The sequence below is a fragment of the Schistocerca piceifrons genome, chromosome 2 (genome assembly GCF_021461385.2).
Source record: "Schistocerca piceifrons isolate TAMUIC-IGC-003096 chromosome 2, iqSchPice1.1, whole genome shotgun sequence".
In the NCBI taxonomy this organism is placed as follows: Eukaryota; Metazoa; Arthropoda; class Insecta; order Orthoptera; family Acrididae; genus Schistocerca; species Schistocerca piceifrons.
In genome coordinates, this window is record NC_060139.1 from 725,934,832 (window position 1) to 725,955,600 (window position 20,769).

Consider the following 20,769-nt stretch of genomic DNA (forward strand, 5'->3'; position numbering starts at 1 on the left):
AGTTTTAACGTTATATATTGGAGCGCAAACAGCGCTGTCTATTGTTTGTAGTACTACGATCTTTGACTACTACTCCGTAACGTTAATCTGAGACAGCGCAATTTTTACTGTTTCTTGTATACATTATTTGATTGTTTGTGTATGACATCAGTTCAAAGTACGATGACGGAGACAGATATAGCAATACATCTACGCAAGTTAAAAAGGAAACGGAAGACTGAAAGAACACTAGTAACATGAAACTTCCTGGTAGATTAAAACTGTGTGACCGACCGAGACTCGAACTCGGGACCTTTGCCTTTCGCGGGCAAAGGTCCCGAGTTCGAGTCTCGGTCGGTCACACAGTTTTAATCTACCAGGAAGTTTCATATCAGCGCACACTCCGCTGCAGAGTGAAAATTTCATTCTGGACTAGTAACATGGTTTAGTACGGCAATTGATGAAGGTGATATACGAGAAGACACAGATTATGAGTATTTTCGAACGCGATTACAAGAGACGTTAGATGATTTGAGAGTGTTTGACGATGCAATTCAGGATCTGCTTTCCGACACAATGACTCTGATGTCAGTAGGTGCGAGAAATGCCATTTTGAAGTCATATGGAAAGACTAAGGTTTGTTTGTCGCTATAAATTACAAACCCGACACCAGCTTCAGCCGCGAAAGCTGCTCTGACGCATGACATATTCTGTGAAACTTCCCACCACCAAATTAGATTTATTTTCAGGCGAAGTAGAGAAGTGGTCTCGACTTTGGGAACAAGTGGCCATCCATCGACAGAAATCCTTCAATTTCTATTATAGACAAGCGCGTATACCCCCGGGAATATTTAAAAGATGAGCCAAAGAACTTGGTTGAAGGCACTGCCATTACTGCGGATTCGTATGAGGAAAAAATCGTGTATTGGTATCTCGCTATGGAGATAAAAACTGTAGAATTCAGACTCATCCATATTACCCTGGAACTACGAAACCGATGTCACTGGTGTCAACAGAGAGACTGAATGCTCAATATATCGAATGTAATAAACGCATACGAGCCTTAAGAGCCTTAGAGTAAAATGAGGACGATTTTGGCTGCATGTTAGCAACCAAAATTCTGCGTGTGTTTCCAGAAGACATAGTCACTCGCTGTGTTATTCAAGCCAGAAGAGAGAGGATTGCTGAAAGCAACGTCACGAAGCTAATGGAATATCTGAACTATGAAATAGAAGGCGCTCTGATTACCCACAAAATTAGAGGTTATCGTATTTTAGATACATTCAGATATACAGCTGCGAGTCCACACGTGAATACGACAGGGGAGAAGCCAGGTAGAAAGACAAAAGAGAATGGTCGAAATATTGCATGTTTTGTTACTCACAGCTTCATTGGGCAGAAGAGTGTACGAAGATGTTGAGCACCAAGTATAGGGTTGACAAACTGATCCTCACGTTGATGTTTCTGGTGTCTAAATAGAGGGCATAACATAAAAGAATGCAGCAAGAAAAAGTAGCTTGTTCTAGATGCAAAGGGTCTCATCATGTATCTATCTGCAATGAAGAAACGCGAGTCTCAGATGGAAGGATTGATGTTTAACGACCTCTCTTGACTTCTCTTCAAACTGCCTCTGGTTAAAACACAGGTCCGACGGAATCGAAAAACCGTATACGCTGTTTACTCGAAGATGGGAGCCAATGCAACTTCATCTGCACGAATTTCATTAACACTTTGCAGTTACGAGTCATCACCCACCAACTATTGCCTGTTGTAGAATTTGAGTCACCAATTTCAAGTCAACAAATCGCAGGCTTGTTCACTTGAAGCTGACAGGAGTTTTTACAAAATATGCCTCGACATTCTCCGCCTTTGAAATTAGGAACAAGTATTTATCGCTTCCAGGTGTTCCTCAGGATCTTAAAACATCCGTAAGCTGCAGTTTGCTCACTCCAAGCACCAGTACCCATCGAAATTCTTATAGATGCAGACCAATATTGGAAACTAATGAACGTTGACCCAACAATACCCCTTACTGATTGGGCAGTTCTACTTCCTTCTAGATTTGGATGAATTTTCAGTGGGCGCTGGTCGAGTGTTATTGTTAGGCATGTTATTGTTAACCATGAGCACCTCAGTGAAGATTCTGCGTCCTCAGATAAGGACATACATCGCTTCTGGGACTTAGAGCTGATGGGGCTAAAAGAACAACACGAACGATCACTCTCACCGAAACGATCCAGCGTTTTGGAGAAATTCCGTGATACGTTCCAAATGTTGGAAGGCAGGAACATAGTTTCATTAATAAGAAAAAAGATATGCTCCTTCCTTCAGATTGTGCAAAGTAGAAAGACGTTTTACGTCGCCATAAAGAAAATTTTCTTCTAATGTTCATTTTCGTGAGATATATTACTCACATATGTCGCTTTACATTCAGAATCAGTGCACTGAAAGGATCAATACGCAGAATACTTCGAATGACGCATTCTACTTTCCTCAACATGCAATGAAAATGGAAAGACTGGGAATTACAAAATAGAGAATCGTACTGGATACTTCATCACGAGAAAATGATTTACCGTCACTTAATGACACACTAGATTCAGGACCGAATTTTTTTCTTTAAATACTATCAACTTTAATAGTTTCACGATGTATCAAAGGGCAATAGTTGGAGACGGCACTCAAGCAATCTTACAACTGTCAGTGAATGGAAATGATAGAGTTTCAACGCGATTTTTCTGGTTTAGTGTCGAGAAGAGAGAAGATGCAATATGCAAACTACAAATGACGTCGTCATTTATAGATTTACACATTTCCCATTTGGCCCCACTTGAAGCACATTTCTCCTATCTACAGGGTTGTGTGAATTGGCTATGAGGTTTAAAGGCACTTATCCTTCTGCGGCAGAATTTATAGGTAAAAGCACTTACATGGAGGAAATTGCCGCCAGTTGCGAGGGTGACAATACAGTCGCTTCTGTATACCATCAGGTGGCAGGGCTGTTGTACCAATTAAAGCTACGGTCGCAGGTTCGAATCCTGCCTCGAGCATGGATGTGTGTGATGTCCTTAGGTTAGTTAGGTTTAAGTAGTTCTAAGTTCTAGAGGACTGATGACCACAGATGTTAAGTCCCAGAGTGCTCAGAGCCATTTGAACCAATTAAAATTTTCAATGGCAAAATCGACTACAAATTCTAATATACTAAAGGGCGTATGGAACAGGGAAGGGTGGTCAGTTAAATAACGTACCAAAGTCTTAGGGTAATGCTTCCGAGGCTCGAACTACTAGCTGCCCTACCGGGTTCATTCCATCTTAGATATTTCTGTCAGGCTACCGGATTTGACATCGCACACACAATAATGTAGGGCGATTCCACGGTGGCACTCGGCTCGATACGAAGCGATCCAAATCGCTGGACTACGTTTGTTGCTAATAGAGTTATTGAAATCCATAAAATATTAACGCCATCGTGTTGGAGAACTGCCCTGCCGCAGACAATCCGGCAGATTTGCTATCACTTGGAACTTCTATAGAGAGATTACAGTCTTCCATGCTATAATGGTACGGGCCTTCATGGCTAACGCAGAGACCTGAAGCTTCGCCTGAACAAATAATCTCTTGTGACCTATTACGAAAGAAACGAAAGATATACAAACAAGCCTTAGCTATTAACAGCTAGGAGTGTCTCATTGACGCATCAAAATCCAGTTCTTATTGGAAACTGTTGCACATAGTGGCATAGATTCTCCGCTTTATCCATAATGTTACACGTTCAGAATAGATAAAGGGTAAATTCACTGTCCATGAACTAGAATAAGCAAACCGAAGTTGGGTACGGATGGCCCAGCAGGAAAGCTTTCCAGCGGAATACCACGCACTTAAAAACAAGACCGAGTTTCCAGCGAAATCAAAGATATAACGTTACAACCCGTTTCTACAGGATTGACTCATATGACTTGGAGAAAGACTTCACTTTAAGTACTTGAATACACTGGAAACGCGTCCACTACTCTTACAAGGTTCACATCCCTTTGCGAAGTTATTTATTCGACAAACGCACGTAAGCTTACACCATCTAGGAATTGCTATAGTATTAGCTGAATTGTGGAATGAATATTGCATTTTAAGGGGAAGACAATCAGTAGAAGGATTCATACACATTTGTCTCTCTTGTGAAATAGCCATAAGTGCCCGAGGATGCAAGAGTGAACCTCCTCTGCCACCTGATCACAGTGAATTCACTAAGTTATCAGTAATAGACTTAGATTCCGCAAGACTGCTTTTCTTCAAACTCGGTGACTTGTTACGAAAATATTACATGTTACTATTTACATGTGCTACTACAAGAGCTCTCCACCTCGAACTCGCATCAGCTTTGAGCACAGATAAATTTTTGATGGCCGTCAGAAGATTTACTGCAAGGACAGGGCTACTAAATATTATTCAGGGTGCTACAAAAAGGTACGGCCAAACTTTCAGAAACATTCCTCACACAGAAATAAAGAAAAGATGTTATGTGGACATGTGTCCGGAAACGCTTAATTTCCATGTTAGAGCTCATTTTAGTTTCGTCAGTATGTACTGTACTTCCTCGATTCACCGCCAGTTGGCCCAATTGAAGGAAGGTAATGTTGACTTTGGTGCTTGTGTTGACATGCGACTCATTGCTCTACAGTACTAGCATCAAGCACATCAGTACGTAGCATCAACAGGTTAGTGTTCATCACGAACGTGGTTTTGCAGTCAGTGCAATGTTTACAAATGCGGAGTTGGCAGATGCCCATTTGAAGTATGGACTAGCACGGGGTAATAGCCGTGGCGCGGTACATTTGTATCGAGACAGATTTCCAGAACGAAGGTGTCCCGACAGGAAGACGTTCGAAGCAATTGATCGGCGTCTTAGGGAGCACGGAACATTCCAGCCTATGACTCGCGACTGGGGAAGACCTACAACGACGAGGACACCTGCAATGGACGAGGCAATTCTTCGTGCAGTTGACGATAAGCCTAATGTCAGCGTCAGAGAAGTTGCTGCTGTACAAGGTAACGTTCATCACGTCACTGTATGGAGAGTGCTACGGGAGAACCAGTTGTTTCCGTACCATGTACAGCGTGTGCAGGCACTATCAGCAGCTGATTGGCCTCCAAGGGTACACTTCTGCGAATGGTTGATCCAACAATGTGTCAATCCTCATTTCAGTGCAAATGTTCTCTTTACGGATGAGGCTTCATTCCAACGTGATAAAATTGTAAATTTTCACAATCAACATGTGGGGGTTGACGAGAATCCGCACGCAATTGTGCAATCACGTCATCAAGACAGATTTTCTGTGAACGTTTGGGCAGGCATTGTTGATGATGTCTTGATTGGGCCCCATGTTCTTCCACCTACGCTCAATGGAGCACGTTATCGTGATTTCATACGGGGTACTCTACCTGTGCTGCTAGAACATGTGCCTTCACAAGTACGACACAACATGTCGTTCATGCAAGATGGAGCTCCTGCATATTTCAGTCGAAGTGTTCGTACGCTTCTCAACAACAGATTCGGTGACCGATGGATTGGCAGAGGCGGACCAATTCCATGGCCTCCACGCTCTCCTGACCTCAACCCTCTTGACTTTCATTTATGGGGGCATTTGAAAGCTCTCGTCTACGCAACTCCGGTACCAAATGTAGAGAATCTTCGTGCTCGTATTGTGGACGGCTGTGATACAATACGCTATTCTCCAGGGCTGCATCAGCGCATCAGGGATTCCATGCGACGGAAGGTGGATGCATGTATCCTCGCTAACGGAGGATATTTTGAACATTTCCTGCAACAAAATGTTTGAAGTCACGCTGGTACGTTCTGTTGCTGTGTGTTTCCATTCCATGATTAATGTGATTTGAAGAGAGGTAATAAAAAGAGCTCCAACATGGAAAGTAAGCGTCTCCGGACGCATGTCCACATAGCATATTTTCTTTCTTTGTGTGTGAGGAATTTTTCCTGAACGTTTGGCCGTACCTTTTTGTAACACCCTGTTTATTTGGATAACGCAAAGATGTTTCAACGAGCAAACAAAGAACTGAAAGACATCGCTTACTTCTTTGAAGATGCAAGGATCAGCCAGCACTTCGCTCACCAAGATGCCACCGGCGGCTTGGTGTGTGAGTGCGTATGTGGGGGGGGGGGGGGGGGGGGGCTGGTGTGGACGTACGGTAGGAACTACGTTGCCTACGGAAGTTTCCTCCAAAACCACTAGTAGGCGAAGAAACACTTAGGACTTTGTTAGTAGAAACAGAAGCCGCCGTCAACTCATGATGTATTGCACCTGGTGAATCAGATGCAACATCAAGCCATTTCTTAAATGGAGAACAATACCCACAGATCCTGAATCGAGTATACAGAAGGATACTTGAAGAGATGCAAAGATACGAGACAAATTCCGAAATTATTTTATGAGAAGATAGAAGAAAGAATATTTGATAGAATTCAGAAATTTTCATGAAGTACAGCGTCCTAATGAGAAACCGATTAAAAGCAAGGTGGTAGAATTGTGTTCTTACAAGAGGGTAAGCTGCCCAGACATATGTGCAAGAGAACCAGCATTATAGAAATAAGAGCAGGGAGAGATGGAATGGTGCGGACGTTAATTCTTCGTCGCGTGGAGTAGCTGCGCGATCTTAGGCGCCTTGACACGATTTGCACGACACCCCCCATCGGAGGGTCGAGTCCTCCCTCTGGGGTGTGTGTGTGTGTTGTCCTTGGCGTAAATTAGTTTAAGTTAGGTTCAGTACTGTGTATGCCTATGGACCGATGACCTCAGCAGTTTGGTTCCATAAGAAATTACCACCACCACCTTAATTCTTCGAACGCCGGATGGAAGAAATATTACTCAGCCAAAGCAGTTGATCATCTCACTGGAGATCGACAAAGGTGGGGATGATGCTGAGGGTTAAATAAATACTCTGTTTCTAGTGTACTGATCTTTGTGTTATACACCTCTCACAGTAACGTAAATAAAGCTTTAAGGACGATATATGTTGTCCTGTCTGCTATTATACGATATGTAAAACACTTCAACTGCTTGTTGACTACTCTTGTATAAACTTTGTATGTGATGTCAATTGAGTTCTCGCAACTGTTGACGTCTCCTTTTTTAAATAGTGAAATCATCTTTGTACGTGACCATGCTTTTGGAATAACTCTATTCCAAAAGCATGGTCACAAGCAGAGTTGGTATAACTGTTTAAAAAAAGAGACCGCAGTAATTGCGAGAAAAATAGAGGTATCAGCTTAACTGAGCTGCATACAAGGTTTATGCAAGAAAATTAGCGGTCATCCACTGCAGTAGTAGCCCTTGGGCGGACTGAGTGAGGCATGTCATCGACAGTTTCTGTCTCTGTATCTCTTCCATGTCCGAACAACATCGCTTTGGATCACGCCTAGGCGCCTGGACACTTCCCTTGTTGAGAGCCCTTCCTGACACAAAGTAACAATCCGGACGCGATTGAACCGCAGTATTGACTGTCTAGGCGTGGTTGAACTACAGACAACAGGAGCCGTGTACCTCCTTCCTGGCGAAATGACTGGAACTGATCGGCTGTCGGACCCCTTCCGTCTAGTAGGAGCTGCTCATTCATGGTTGTTTACGTCTTTGAGCAGGTTTAGAGACATCTCTGAACAGTCAAAGGGACTGTGTCTGTGATGCAGTATCCATAGTCAACGTCAATCTTCAGCAGTTCTGGGAACCGAGGTGATGCAAAACGTTTTTTGATGCATATGTTATGATAGGTGAGTCAATTGCCAAGCGACTGACAAGTGCGCCTTTGTCACGAAACACTATTAGTCGTCGGACAGTCCATATATCCGACGACATTAATGATCAGTTACTTTAAAAACTCAACGGTTATGGTATATTCACTATTCAGTTGCATGAAACTACAGACAATCACAATATCGCAAATCTAGCTCCTTATGTACAGTAAATACACACGGTAACAAATGTCATGACGATATATTCTGTTGGGAGATAATTCTTGGAAGAAAAGTAACAAACTTCTCGAAAATAATACACACTTTTACGAAAGAAATCTACAGTAACTGGGAAAATTGTGCAGGCGTGTGTCTAGATAGAGGTCGTAGTATGGCTCTCTGTTACGTTGGATTGCAAGCTCTGGCTCGAAAAGAATCTCCTCATGCTATTTGGACATTCTGTTTTATTTACCGAGAATTACCATCATTAAAATGAGAGCCCAGAACTCCATTAGGTTCTTCAGTGGCCGAAGTGCTTAACTTCATTAAAAGTAAGTCACTTAAATCGAGATGTTTTCGACACATGGGCAGCGATATGGGTATCGAGCGTAGTTCTCTAATTTATTACGTTAACGCTCGCTGGCTTTCTCGTGGAATGTCTTCAAAAAGATGTTTGAACTCAAGAATTAACTTTACTCTTACCTAGTTAAAGGTAATCATTTGAGTTCCGAGAAGCTCGTAGACAGCAGCTTTGCTTTAAAGCTGCCGTACCTTTTCGACGTCTTTGGAAAACTCATTTAATTGATTGATTTCAGGCTAATGAGACTAACATTCTGAAACTACCAGTCAAACTTTCACATTTGCGAAAGAAACTACTGTTGTGGAAGAAAAATTTAGGTAATATAGATATATATTACGATGAGAGAGGACGAGTCACTCTCTCACTATTTTCCATATTTAAGGCTGTTCTTTAATGTTGATTTTACTCCCAATACATCATTTTTGTGAGACGACAGGAAGTTATCAACATCAGCAGGCACTGATGGGATCAGGTATATTGTTAATGCAGGCAGGGTCTTTATGTTGGTTCTTCTTCGAACAGTATTTTGTGGAGTTGATAACAAGCAGGCAGTTTGGTCATTTAACAGTAAATCTATCAGTGAACGTATGGAGCTTGGAAGATATTTTCAGCTATTAGTGAAAGAAACGTCTCGAAGGACTTACTTAGGACAGAATGCTTGTCCCAAGAAATTCTCGCAATGATGTGGAGGAAGTGCTTTGGCCGAAGAGATGAAAAAACTGCCTCGCCTCTAGCCACGGCAGACGCCTAGACGCAAAAGAGATATGGGTCACCCAGCCAAGGCTTTTAGACATTATCTAAATGCCCTTTGTGAACAGCGATGACTGTTCACCATGGACTGGGCGCTATGGAGAGAGACATCAGGTGGTGTCTGCCGAGTTTTTGGGAAGCTATGGGTCTTCAAAAATCTTTTCGAATGGAGGATTACATTTATTGTGGTTCTGAAATGGTCTATGTTGGGATGCAAAAGCGCTTCTCTTAGTTTAGCCGAGGTCCCTGGTCAGACACGCCGAAACACGGAGACCATCCTCATCATTATCTGTGATAGTTGTGTTGTTCACTTTAGACCGAAATGGAAAGCCAAAACATGGGCAAAAAGAAAAAAAAGTTGGGAGATTATGTCTCCTCCTCTTAGAATTGGGCAATGGGTAGTGCAGATGAGTTAGAGGGGAGACATGGAGCTCATGGAGTTTCGTGATTGGCATGAAACCCTTGTGGGGGCAGTTGCATGACTGCTTTTGGAGAGTTCACCGAGGTTTGGTGGAAAGTGAGGAATGGAGAAACTCGGTCTTTTGATTCAGACTCTGATCTGGAGAAGATCCTAGTCTTGAGTCTTGTTATGTGTGGGCTTCACTTGGCACAGTCGTCCTGAGCGTGACTTCATGCTGGCATTGATCCTGAGTGATGAGACTGTGGTGAGAACTTAGCTGTACCGACAGTTTAGGTCTCAGTCATCTCAGACAGATCACTGTGCTGAGGGCAATTTCTTCTGCATCAAGTCTGCCACCTTGTCGTTTGATCTCCTTGTGCACACTGCCATTCGTCAAACTGGTCCATCGTTGTTGTTGTTGTGGTCTTCAGTCCTGAGACTGGTTTGATGCAGCTCTCCATGCTACTCTATCCTGTGCAAGCTTTTTCATCTCCCAGTACCTACTGCAACCTACATCCTTCTGAATCTGCTTAGTGTATTCATCTCTTGGTCTCCCCCTACGATTTTTACCCTCCACGCTGCCCTCCAATACTAAATTGGTGATCCCTTGATGCCTCAGAACATGTCCTACCCTTCTTCTGGTCAAGTTGTGCCACAAACTTCTCTTCTCCCCAATCCTATTCAATACTTCCTCATTAGTTATGTGATCTACCCATGTAATCTTCAGCATTCTTCTGTAGCACCACATTTCGAAAGCTTCTATTCTCTTCTTGTCCAAACTATTTATCGTCCATGTTTCACTTCCATACATGGCTACACTCCATACGAATACTTTCAGAAATGACTTCCTGACACTTAAATCAATACTGGATGTTAACAAATTTCTCTTCTTCAGAAACGCTTTCCTTGCCATTGCCAGCCTACCTTTTATATCCTCTCTACTTCGACCATCATCAGTTATTTTGCTCCCCAAATAGCAAAACTCCTTTACTACTTTAAGTGCCTCATTTCCTAATCTAATTCCCTCAGCATCACCTGACTTAATTAGACTACATTCCATTATCCTTGTTTTGCTTTTGTGATGTTCATCTTATATCCTCCTTTCAAGACACTGTCCATTCCATTCAACTGCTCTTCCAAGTCCTTTGCTGTCTCTGACAGAATTACAATGTCATCGGCGAACCTCAAAGTTTTTATTTCTTCTCCATGACTTTTAATACCTACTCCGAATTTTTCTTTTGTTTCCTTTACTGCTTGCTCAATATACAGATTGAACAACATCGGGGAGAGGCTACAACCCTGTCTTACTCCCTTCCCAACCACTGCTTCCCTTTCATGTCCCTCGACTCTTATAACTGCCATCTGGTTTCTGTACAAATTGTAAATAGCCTTTCGCTCCCTGTATTTTACCCCTGCCACCTTTAGAATTTGAAAGAGAGTATTCCAGTCAACATTGTCAAAAGCTTTCTCTAAGTCTACAAATGCTAGAAACGTAGGTTTGCCTTTCCTTAATCTTTCTTCTAAGATAAGTCGTAAGGTCAGTATTGCCTCACGTGTTCCAGTGTTTCTACGGAATCCAAACTGATCTTCCCCGAGGTTGGCTTCTACTAGTTTTTCCATTCGTCTGTAAAGAATTCGTGTTAGTATTTTGCAGCTGTGACTTATTAAGCTGATAGTTCGGTAATTTTCACATCTGTCAACACCTGCTTTCTTTGGGATTGGAATTATTATATTCTTCTTGAAGTCTGAGGGTATTTCGCCTGTTTCATACATCTTGCTCACCAGATGGTAGAGTTTTGTCAGGACTGGCTCTCCCACGGCCGTCAGTAGTACCACTGGAATATTGTCTACTCCGGGGGCCTTGTTTCGACTCGGGTCTTTCAGTGCTCTGTCAAACTCTTCACGCAGTATCGTATTTCCCATTTCATCTTCATCTACATCCTCTTCCATTTCCATAATATTGTCCTCAAGTACATCGCCCTTGTATAGACCCTCTATATACTCCTTCCACCTTTCTGCTTTCCCTTCTTTGCTTAGAACTGGGTTTCCATCTGAGCTCTTGATATTCATACAAGTCGTTCTCTTATCTCCAAAGGTCTCTTTAATTTTCCTGTAGGCGGTATCTCTCTTACCCCTAGTGAGATAGGCCTCTACATCCTTACATTTGTCCTCTAGCCATCCCTGCTTAGCCATTTTGCACTTCCTGTCGATCTCATTTTTGAGACGTTTGTATTCCTTTTTGCCTGTTTCACTTACTGCATTTTTATATTTTCTCCTTTCATCGATTAAATTCAATATTTCTTCTGTTACCCAAGGATTTCTACTAGCCCTCGTCTTTTTACCTACTTGATCCTCTGCTGCCTTTACTACTTCATCCCTCAAAGCTACCCATTCTTCTTCTACTGTATTTATTTCCCCCATTCCTGTCAATTGCTCTCTTATGCTCTCCCTGAATCTCTGTACAACCTCTGGTTCTTTTAGTTTATCCAGGTCCCATCTCCTTAAATTCCCACCTTTTTGCAGTTTCTTCAGTTTTAATCTACAGGTCATAACCAATAGATTGTGGTCAGAGTCCACATCTGCCCCTGGAAATGTCTTACAATTTAAAACCTGGTTCCTAAATCTCTGTCTTACCATTATATAATCTATCTGATTCCTTTTAGTATCTCCAGGGTTCTTCCATGTATACAACCTTCTTTCATGATTCTTAAACCAAGTGTTAGTTATGATTATGTTGTGCTCTGTGCAAAATTCTACCAGGCGGCTTCCTCTTTCATTTCTGTCCCCCAATCCATATTCACCTACTATGTTTCCTTCTCTCCCTTTTCCTACACTCGAATTCCAGTCACCCATGACTATTAAATTTTCGTCTCCCTTCACAATCTGAATAATTTCTTTTATTTCATCATACATTTCTTCATGGTACAACCAGCAAATGGAAATGTAACATGCTGGAATCTGTCGAGATTTCAGGTCTCCATTAGAAAGTAATTGCGATCCACTTAACAGATTGCCAGCCGTGACTTTGCGCATTTCGTGCCCGCAATAACGAATTACAGGCGTTGCATATCGCTACTCTGCAGATACTTGCATCACGACCGTCACCTGAGACAGCACTACTCATAGAGAAAGGGATATAGTATTGCTGCTCTGGCTTGTTTGGGAAAACAGAACCACAGTCTCGCCTTTTGGTCTCAGCTGCAGCAACGTACTATAGCTTCTGAGTAGAACAAATCTATCAATGTCTATTCAGTGTTAGATAATTTCAGATTGCGTTGTCCATGTTTTGAGCCAGAGTAAACAAATTAATCAAACAAACCTTAGTCTTTGCCAACCAATCCCCAACCAATGGAGTGTTTGGTATTAGTTCCGTCCATTAGTGCTGCCAACAGTTCATGACTTATTTGTCATCTCCCTTAACTTGTATTTTTTGTCCTATTTTACGATCAATAAACTTTTGTCATAATTTTTTTTTTTATAAAAGATAAATCCAGTGTTGATTTATTAATCACCCATCAATAATTGACCATAATAATACCAGGGCCAATTCATTAAATTATTTCAGTATTCAAGTTCATTTAGAGTCTGATAAAAATGATACCTTTGATGCAGGCTAACAACAGCCACTGACATAATTGCAGTTTAGGAGACGCAGCGACCAGGTAGACAAGCGGAAGGCTTACTGGGCATAAACACATAGTCACCTGCAGCCTTCCAAATCACGCCGCAATACCGGTGTAGTATTCCCTGCTCTTCACGCGGTCTTAGGAGATAATGTCTTTCAGTTAGGTGGAGAATTGAAGTCCGTATTTGTGGATTATAAAACTGAACTCAGTGATTACTTTCTGAAGTACTTTACAGACGAAACTGATCAACAGAACTGTATCAAAGATCCTTTCAGGATAGTACTGCCACCAACAATTACCACTGCAAAACAAGAGTAGTTTACAAGTATTTCTTCACACTCCACTTCTAAATCGAAGTTCATTCTCTCATCATTGCTTGAGTTTTGGAGGTAAGTGAAGCACAGGTATTTACAAGTAGGTAAAAAAGCCATACGACTTTTGAAACCTTTTGCAATATCCTAACTGTGTGAGGTAGCGCTTTCAGGCCCAGCAGTTATGAACACGAAATATAAATCGCAGTTTAGTGTCGAGAAAGAAATACGAGTCTCTTCTTGCAATCTCGTGCCGAGAGTTTTGAGGAAATGATGTTGGAGAAACTAGACTAAGATGTTATAACACTAAAATGTGTTATGTCAACAATTAATAAATACTTTTTTTGTTTTTTCCCTGAAACTTACGTTTACTTTACATCACACTTCGAAATGGATGTCATGTGCGAAAGGAGCCGAGATATTTATGTTCAGGTCACGGAATCCGTGTACAAAAATGTTTGAAAGCCACTACTATGGGTGGCAGGGCATGAAATCAAAGAAGACCTGCATACTTTTCTCTGGAATCTTAACTCCACACGGTTTCTGTGACAAAACATAAAACTTCAACAGTGGTTGCTAGAGGTTTACGTATAAGGTGATAAACAGCAACATATTCAACGTGTCTCCGGCCAATGTGAAGGCTGCAGAATATGAACTATCGAATGGAGTGACGTAGCATCCCTATCTGTCGCCAAAACTCAGCTGGACTCCATGCTCAGCCAGACTGGAGCCATTGTTGCTACCAGATGCGGCAGCTCTGCATACTAGATTTTGCATCAAGTATACCGTCGAGTACATATCAATTTAGTCACGTTTTCTTTCTGCTACATTGTGTACACCCATATAATTAAAATTTCGTTATTTGTTATTCTTGCAACTGTGGCAATGTTAATGATAAGCAGCGCATTTTCCAACTGGACGATGTTCGTCAAGCCACATTAATTTCCTACATGATTTTCAGGCACTCACTTAGCTAAATAAATCGCTCTATCCCCAATCCGTGATGAGAGGAACCAGATAGGACAGCCACGACATCCCAGTGACCATCTCCAGTTTACGTAAGTGGAGCCGGAGGTGCCTATGCTGCCCATGTTAAAATCACTAAGTTTGAGGAACAGTTATGTATAATCTACCAAACAGAAAAATTTGAAATTTTTTCCACATATAGAGTGGTTTAGTATTGCAGTTATGATGGGGTAATATGGGAGTATATTGTCTAGTTTCCGTTCAATATTTTTTTTTAATTAATGACCCAACTTTTTTACAAAAAGTTGCTTTATTTAATCAAATTTAATGAAACTACTGAACATATTGCCAAATGGCTGTGTTACAAAGTATGTTTGACCATTAGCAGTGATTTTTAGAAAACGTTCCTTACATCGAAAGACTATAATTTATGGGAAATCGCTGTCAAAGTTTCTCAGTACATTCCTGCACTAGACGATGGATTATCATTGTCCTTCTTCCTCCAAATACTTCCTTTTTGGTCTTCTATTGTGGGCTATTGTTTCATCATGTTTCATATACCTTTCTCTTCTTTCTGCTCCTCTTATCCTCTCTCTGTCAATATCTCTTAGTGCTCGTAAGGTGTTCACCCCAGCTGGAAATCCTAATGCGTTCAATACTTTACACTTCACACTGTTCCCTTGGTTGTAGGTTGCTATTTCATCTTAAATGGCAAAGTGCATTGTTTTTTGTGTTTACAAACACCCTTTTAGGAATCACTGACCAAATTAAATTGCTAATGCCCTCATTAGGATTCTGCGTTTTCCCGTGTAGACATTTGTGTGGCAATTATAGCTGTGCTAAATCATGAAAAATTGTTTTTTTTTTTGCGTTTATCACAGATGCTAACAAACGATGGTTGTGATCGTGGTCCTTTTTGGCATTGTATTTGCACCAGGAATGTTTTGGGCACAGGCTATGTTGGGGACATTCATTAGAAGAGGCAATATGAAGGAACAATGGGCACAACGCTTCTCGCATGTCACTACCATTACTAGTATTTTGCCTTATTGCATACCCATAGTATCTCTGTAGACGTTCAGTCACCTCATCAGTAAGCCAACCTCTCCCTCCTATTGACTTTCCATCACTGAGCTTACTTGAACCCAAAGTTTGTTTGAGCCTTCAAAGCCGTGCACCCATACACTTTTGCACATGCCCAATGCATTCCAACTTCTCAGCTACAAATTCATTTCCATATGGTTCCAGTTCCCCTATAGTCTTGAAACCTTTTTCAGTTCCCCTACCAGTTCACAGTAGAACCCAGATTTGCTTCGAGGAGTTGGCTAGTTCATAATACCACAAAACAGTTTACCAGCAGCACACGCTTTTCCAATGGATCGAAGACTGTACACAAATCGAACATTCACAACAAACACTCTAGATCGCACCATTTTCACCAAAGATACTGGCATGTGAATTGTAGAAAGTCACTTTATACTTGCAACATGTACAGATTATCTTCATCTCACGAGCTAAACCAAAGTGCTTTGTTATCTCTAGTCTCACTCCTACACTTGAACAAATTTTGCACGAAACGCTTTCTTCAGCTCAGAAGATAAAAATCCAGTATTCAGTATTTCGTTAATATTATCACTTTCACTCATATATTCATAAAATCTGTCACTTCCACCGGTCAACTTCTTGCCAGAGGATGCCTCAGGGCTATGGCCAGCCATGTGTTGTTTAGCAGAAGAATGCACTGTTTCGGTTCCCCTTAAGATCATTTACAACTGTTGAGGACCAACTTACTTCTGGAGAGAATACGATGTATGAGACACTTCCCAAGGCCGGACGCGGCGGCCGAGGGGTCCTAGGCGCTTCAGTCCGGAACCGCACCACTGCTACGGTCGCATTTTCGAATGCTACCTCGGGCATGGATGTGTGTGATTTTAGTTAGGTTTAAGTAGTTCTAAGTTCCAGGGGACTGATGACCTGAGATGTTAAGTCCCATAGTGCTCAGAGCCAACACTTCCCAAGGAAATCAGTGCTGTATAACTTGGTATTAGTGTTAATTTCCTTTTCCCTACGTTCTTCCTCTTCTTATATACACGATTACTAAAACGTGGTATCGTAACCAGCAGAACGCTTTACATAAGAAGTATAATATTATTAACAACAGGCGCAAGTAATTCGAAACAATAACAAAGAGATGATGCTCGGCGCTCTTAGCTCTTCATTTGTCGCAGAAAACAATGTAGCCAACACTTGCACACTCGCTGTATGGGTAACATAAGGAAATATTCAACTTCAGGACGAGAAAGTGCCAAGTAGTTCGCCAAGAAGACACGAGAGGGTGTTAGGCGCATTTAGCGGCACCGCCTATTTCCTCTGCAGGCGCGGGAGAAAATGGTAATAAATCCACTTCTAGGGCGAGTAGAACAATAATTCAAAGTTTGCATTGAAGAGGAATGTTCCGATAAATTTTTGATAGCAAAAAAATAGTAATTTTTTGGATCTGAGCACCCCCGGTCTCTCTTTAGATCAGTTATTACCGTTGAGGACCAACTTACTTCTGGAGAGAATACGATGTATGAGACACTTCCCAAGGAAATCAGTGCGGGTATCTGTGTCACAAATTGTGAAATATTCTATCGACGGGGGATTAACAGTACATTTGAACTGTCCATTTCTTTATCCATTTAACATGACTTTACGATAAACGACATAAAACGTCACAATCCCCCAACGTGAGAAGTTTCATTTTGCTTACTTCTAGGACTTTAACCTTTTTGTCTGTGATTGTAAGTAGATAAGTAAGGTTCTGTTCATGATTAATGTATTGTGAGATGGTTGTTGGCCATTAGACGTGCCCAAAAGAAGCTCCAACAGATATACGTTGTGCCGAGAACAATAAGCGAATATGAAGTGTAATATGAATATCCTTCATTGGTGATGAAACTTTACTACTTCGAAACTGTGTGGTTATGTTCTCGATAGCATTTTATATTATGAAAGTATTGACTCGATACTTTTTCCTGCGTGGTAATTATTTACATGAAAAGAAGCAGGCCTTTCTAACAAACATCTGAGTACGATCAGAAGGGAAACATGAAGTTGTATGGTCATGTTAATCAGAGTCTTTTGAAGTATGTAACTCGTTATTATGTACTGTATGCTGATCATCTGCAATGACACTTATTCTGATTACAGGAAGAATAATAAACAATTCAGTGACACGTCTCTACGATGATGATATAGTGCTATCTACCATGAAATGAAGCCACAGGTTTCATATAAATTATAAATTATAATGGTAGAGAGAGAGAGAGAGAGAGAGAAGTATGACGAAGAGCAGCAGTTAAAAAAGTCGAGATAGGTTGGAACGTAGCAAGTTATTACGAGATGACATTCGTTGCAGTAAGGCATGCTGCCGTCTAGTACGGTGGCTGTAGGATGGCAATTTTTTCTTCAGTCGATATGAAGATACGTACCCTCTACGAATCTAAATAATCCATATTAGTTATTATCCGATTTTATTCATATTTGGTACACACTCTTTGTTAATAATGGAATGATACTGTCAAAATTTCAGATTTTTATTTATTATAGTTTTGGAGATAAAGATAATTACCTAAAACTCCTAAAATCTACGCTTGTTTTATAAAACCAAGTTAGGAACAATAACAGATTGGCTTTCATTATCATTTGAAGCCATTCCAAAGTTACCAGTGCATTAAAGTCAATTGATCAGAATTTTCTTCTTATAACTTTAGTCGCTGTGCATTATTTGATTATATTTTGCCGTGTGTGCGTGAGAATGATTGAGAGATTGTGTGTCGGACACACGTTAAAATTTAATATTTCATTTTACATAAGACCTTGTACAAACGAACCGTGAGAAAGTTGTTTTGCAACCACAATTCAGGTGATCTATGTTGGTGTGTGCTTGCTTTTGGATAAAAGTTGTCAGAATGGAAGTTAGAGGCGGAATAAGTTTATTTGTCAATTCGAAGAATATTTCGCACTGCGTTTATTTTGATTAAACGAAATACAAGAATTTGAAGTTTTGCTGACATTAATTACTGTCAAATTAGTGATTGGATAAGGCAAGATTTGCCTTGGAAACGATCTGGAAGAAACGTTCTGATTGGTCGTTTACATCGATAGCGAATCAGAATTAAGCTGTTCCCACGCGAAAAGAGGAGTGGGCATATAGGAGAGTACCTCGGGAAGAGTCGCTTGCTAGCCGGTCTACGGATAACACGATGTCAGATCACTCCTTAAAAATACTCCGTAAGATGAGGAAATAGTGAGTTAATTTCAGTTCGAACGTATCGTTACTGAAGGGACTGTAGTTACGAACATTTTAATGAGAGTTTGGTGTTTCTGAATTAAATAATTGTAGAGATATGAGCATGTGAACTTTCTAGTCATAGTAACAACTCCGTGTGGCGTGTTACATGCTCTGTACGGAATACTTTGGCTAGCACTTCTTACGAAGAAGACCACTGAAACGACCGATGTTTAACTCGCGAATAGTTGTGAGTCTGTGACTGGTAGAACGTAAATCTTAATCGGGTCGGACTTACTAAAATTCTGCCTGCTTTTTGAGTGAATATATGTTATACAGACAGTGAACTTTGAATGATAACGTTTTACCACATTAAATACGAACTTGACAGCCATTTCATGTGTTTCAATATGAATAAAAATCGGAGTTAATCTAATTTTAAACGCTTTTCTCCAAGTAGACTGATGATTACTAACATCCGATTTTTTAATCATAAAGTTTCAGGAACAAACTTTCAACTAGAGTTACGCGGCCTCTGTGTGGTAGGTATTAGATGGTGGTTTCATCAACGCTGCTTTACACTGCCTAGCACGTATCTGCTATCACAGAATGTAGGGGCATCGGCAAGAATCCTATCAAGGTAGGTGGACTGAACGATAGCGTTATCAAAAACGCTGACGACAGTCCCTGCCCTGCTGCAAGGTGAAGCCTGTGAAAATGTGTACACTGTATATCGAATTATTTGTACGTTAGCGGTTTTGTGGACATATGAACGAAGTTTATGTAGCACAAAGTTATATCCATATTGAAAAGAAAACCAATTATATTTTTAATATTTATTTTGTAATTTACTTTTCTGAAACATCATTTTAGGTGAAATTTTGATTGTTGTCATTTTATGCAAACAGCTAGAATAATTCTGTCCACAGGCCTATTTTTTCTGAATGTAACTGTTCATCAAACATTTGCATGAGCAATTCCAAGATGTTCATGTTAGAGGACGGGCAAGTCTGCAGGAGTCTGTGATGAGGCGCCGAACTGTCACATTTAGATACTTAGAGGATGTTAATGAGTCGCTCGCAAGAAGGATAAGTAAAAGTGTGTTATGAAGATGAGACGGGCTTGGATTACGCTTTGTAAGAATGTTACACCAGGGAAAGCTACAGCTTGATACGACGGCTCGCCAGCCTCAGCACTGAGGGTGTGAATAAGGAAGATTCAAAATGTTCCAGTGGCCATCCTAATCCCATCATAGTGAGCAGCATGTGCTATATCCGCAGTCCAAAATGCATCGCACAGAGTTTCGACGAAAGGGGAGAAGACAACTTCGGTCTACTCCCCAAATCCTGCAGCTATAATATACTGACCAGTAAATCCCCCATCCTCTCGATTCATTAAAGAAGAGGACTCCCACGAATAAAACAGCAGCAAACATCTCATTCCTTTACATATGAGTAAATGTGTTAAATTGTTACGTTAAGCATTTAAACAAAAGAAAGTTCAAAAATGTTTGAAATTATTTTTAAAGTTGTTGGAAGTCGCTAACTGCTCTCATTATTAAACACAGGATAGGTTTAGTCTGTGTAATTTGCGATTCGTTTTAAGCAAAAGTTAGTTTTTTACACCGCTCAATGTTTACGACGTCAAATCTTTTGAAGTATGTGTCGTATAATGCTACAATTTTGAAGGTACGTTCTGTGGTATATATGCGAATATAGTATTTAGTAAAGAAATAATAAACTAAAACGTCATGTTTGATGAAGTTTTACTGTATGATGATAGAAAATACAGTAAACGATGAAATATTTTCCTTTCATTATTAATTATTTCGTGGCTGAGAGGGGAGGGGGGGGGGGGGGGTTCCAGGGTTCTAATCCTCAAATCCGGGATGAATCTGGACAAGATTTTAAATTTTTTAATTCAGCCAGTAATTATATGAAATACTAAAAATCAAATTTTCGTGGCCCCTGCAAGCTGTTAGATAGACAGCCTGCAACTATCCACCTCGTTAGCCGTTTGCTATTATAGATAAATAGTTCTCCGAGATACCTTACGCTCAGGTATCTCAATTGTGGTACCCAAATCAGCTGTACGTCAAAAGTGAAGCCCAAAAACATTACCAATTATTTAAAGTTTTGTCCCTCGA

General features: G+C 40.8%; 1 protein-coding gene across 1 annotated transcript in view; it reads left to right on the forward strand.

The window, feature by feature from the left end:
- The first annotated feature begins 6,023 nt into the window (after positions 1-6,023).
- The window catches only part of LOC124775798 (juvenile hormone acid O-methyltransferase-like), a 178,158-nt gene continuing 163,412 nt past the window's right edge, over positions 6,024-20,769 (forward strand). Inside the window, exon 1 of the mRNA XM_047250629.1 lies at positions 6,024-6,125. Within this exon, the coding sequence (XP_047106585.1) occupies positions 6,024-6,125 (102 nt within the window). The remainder of the gene's footprint in view (positions 6,126-20,769) is intronic.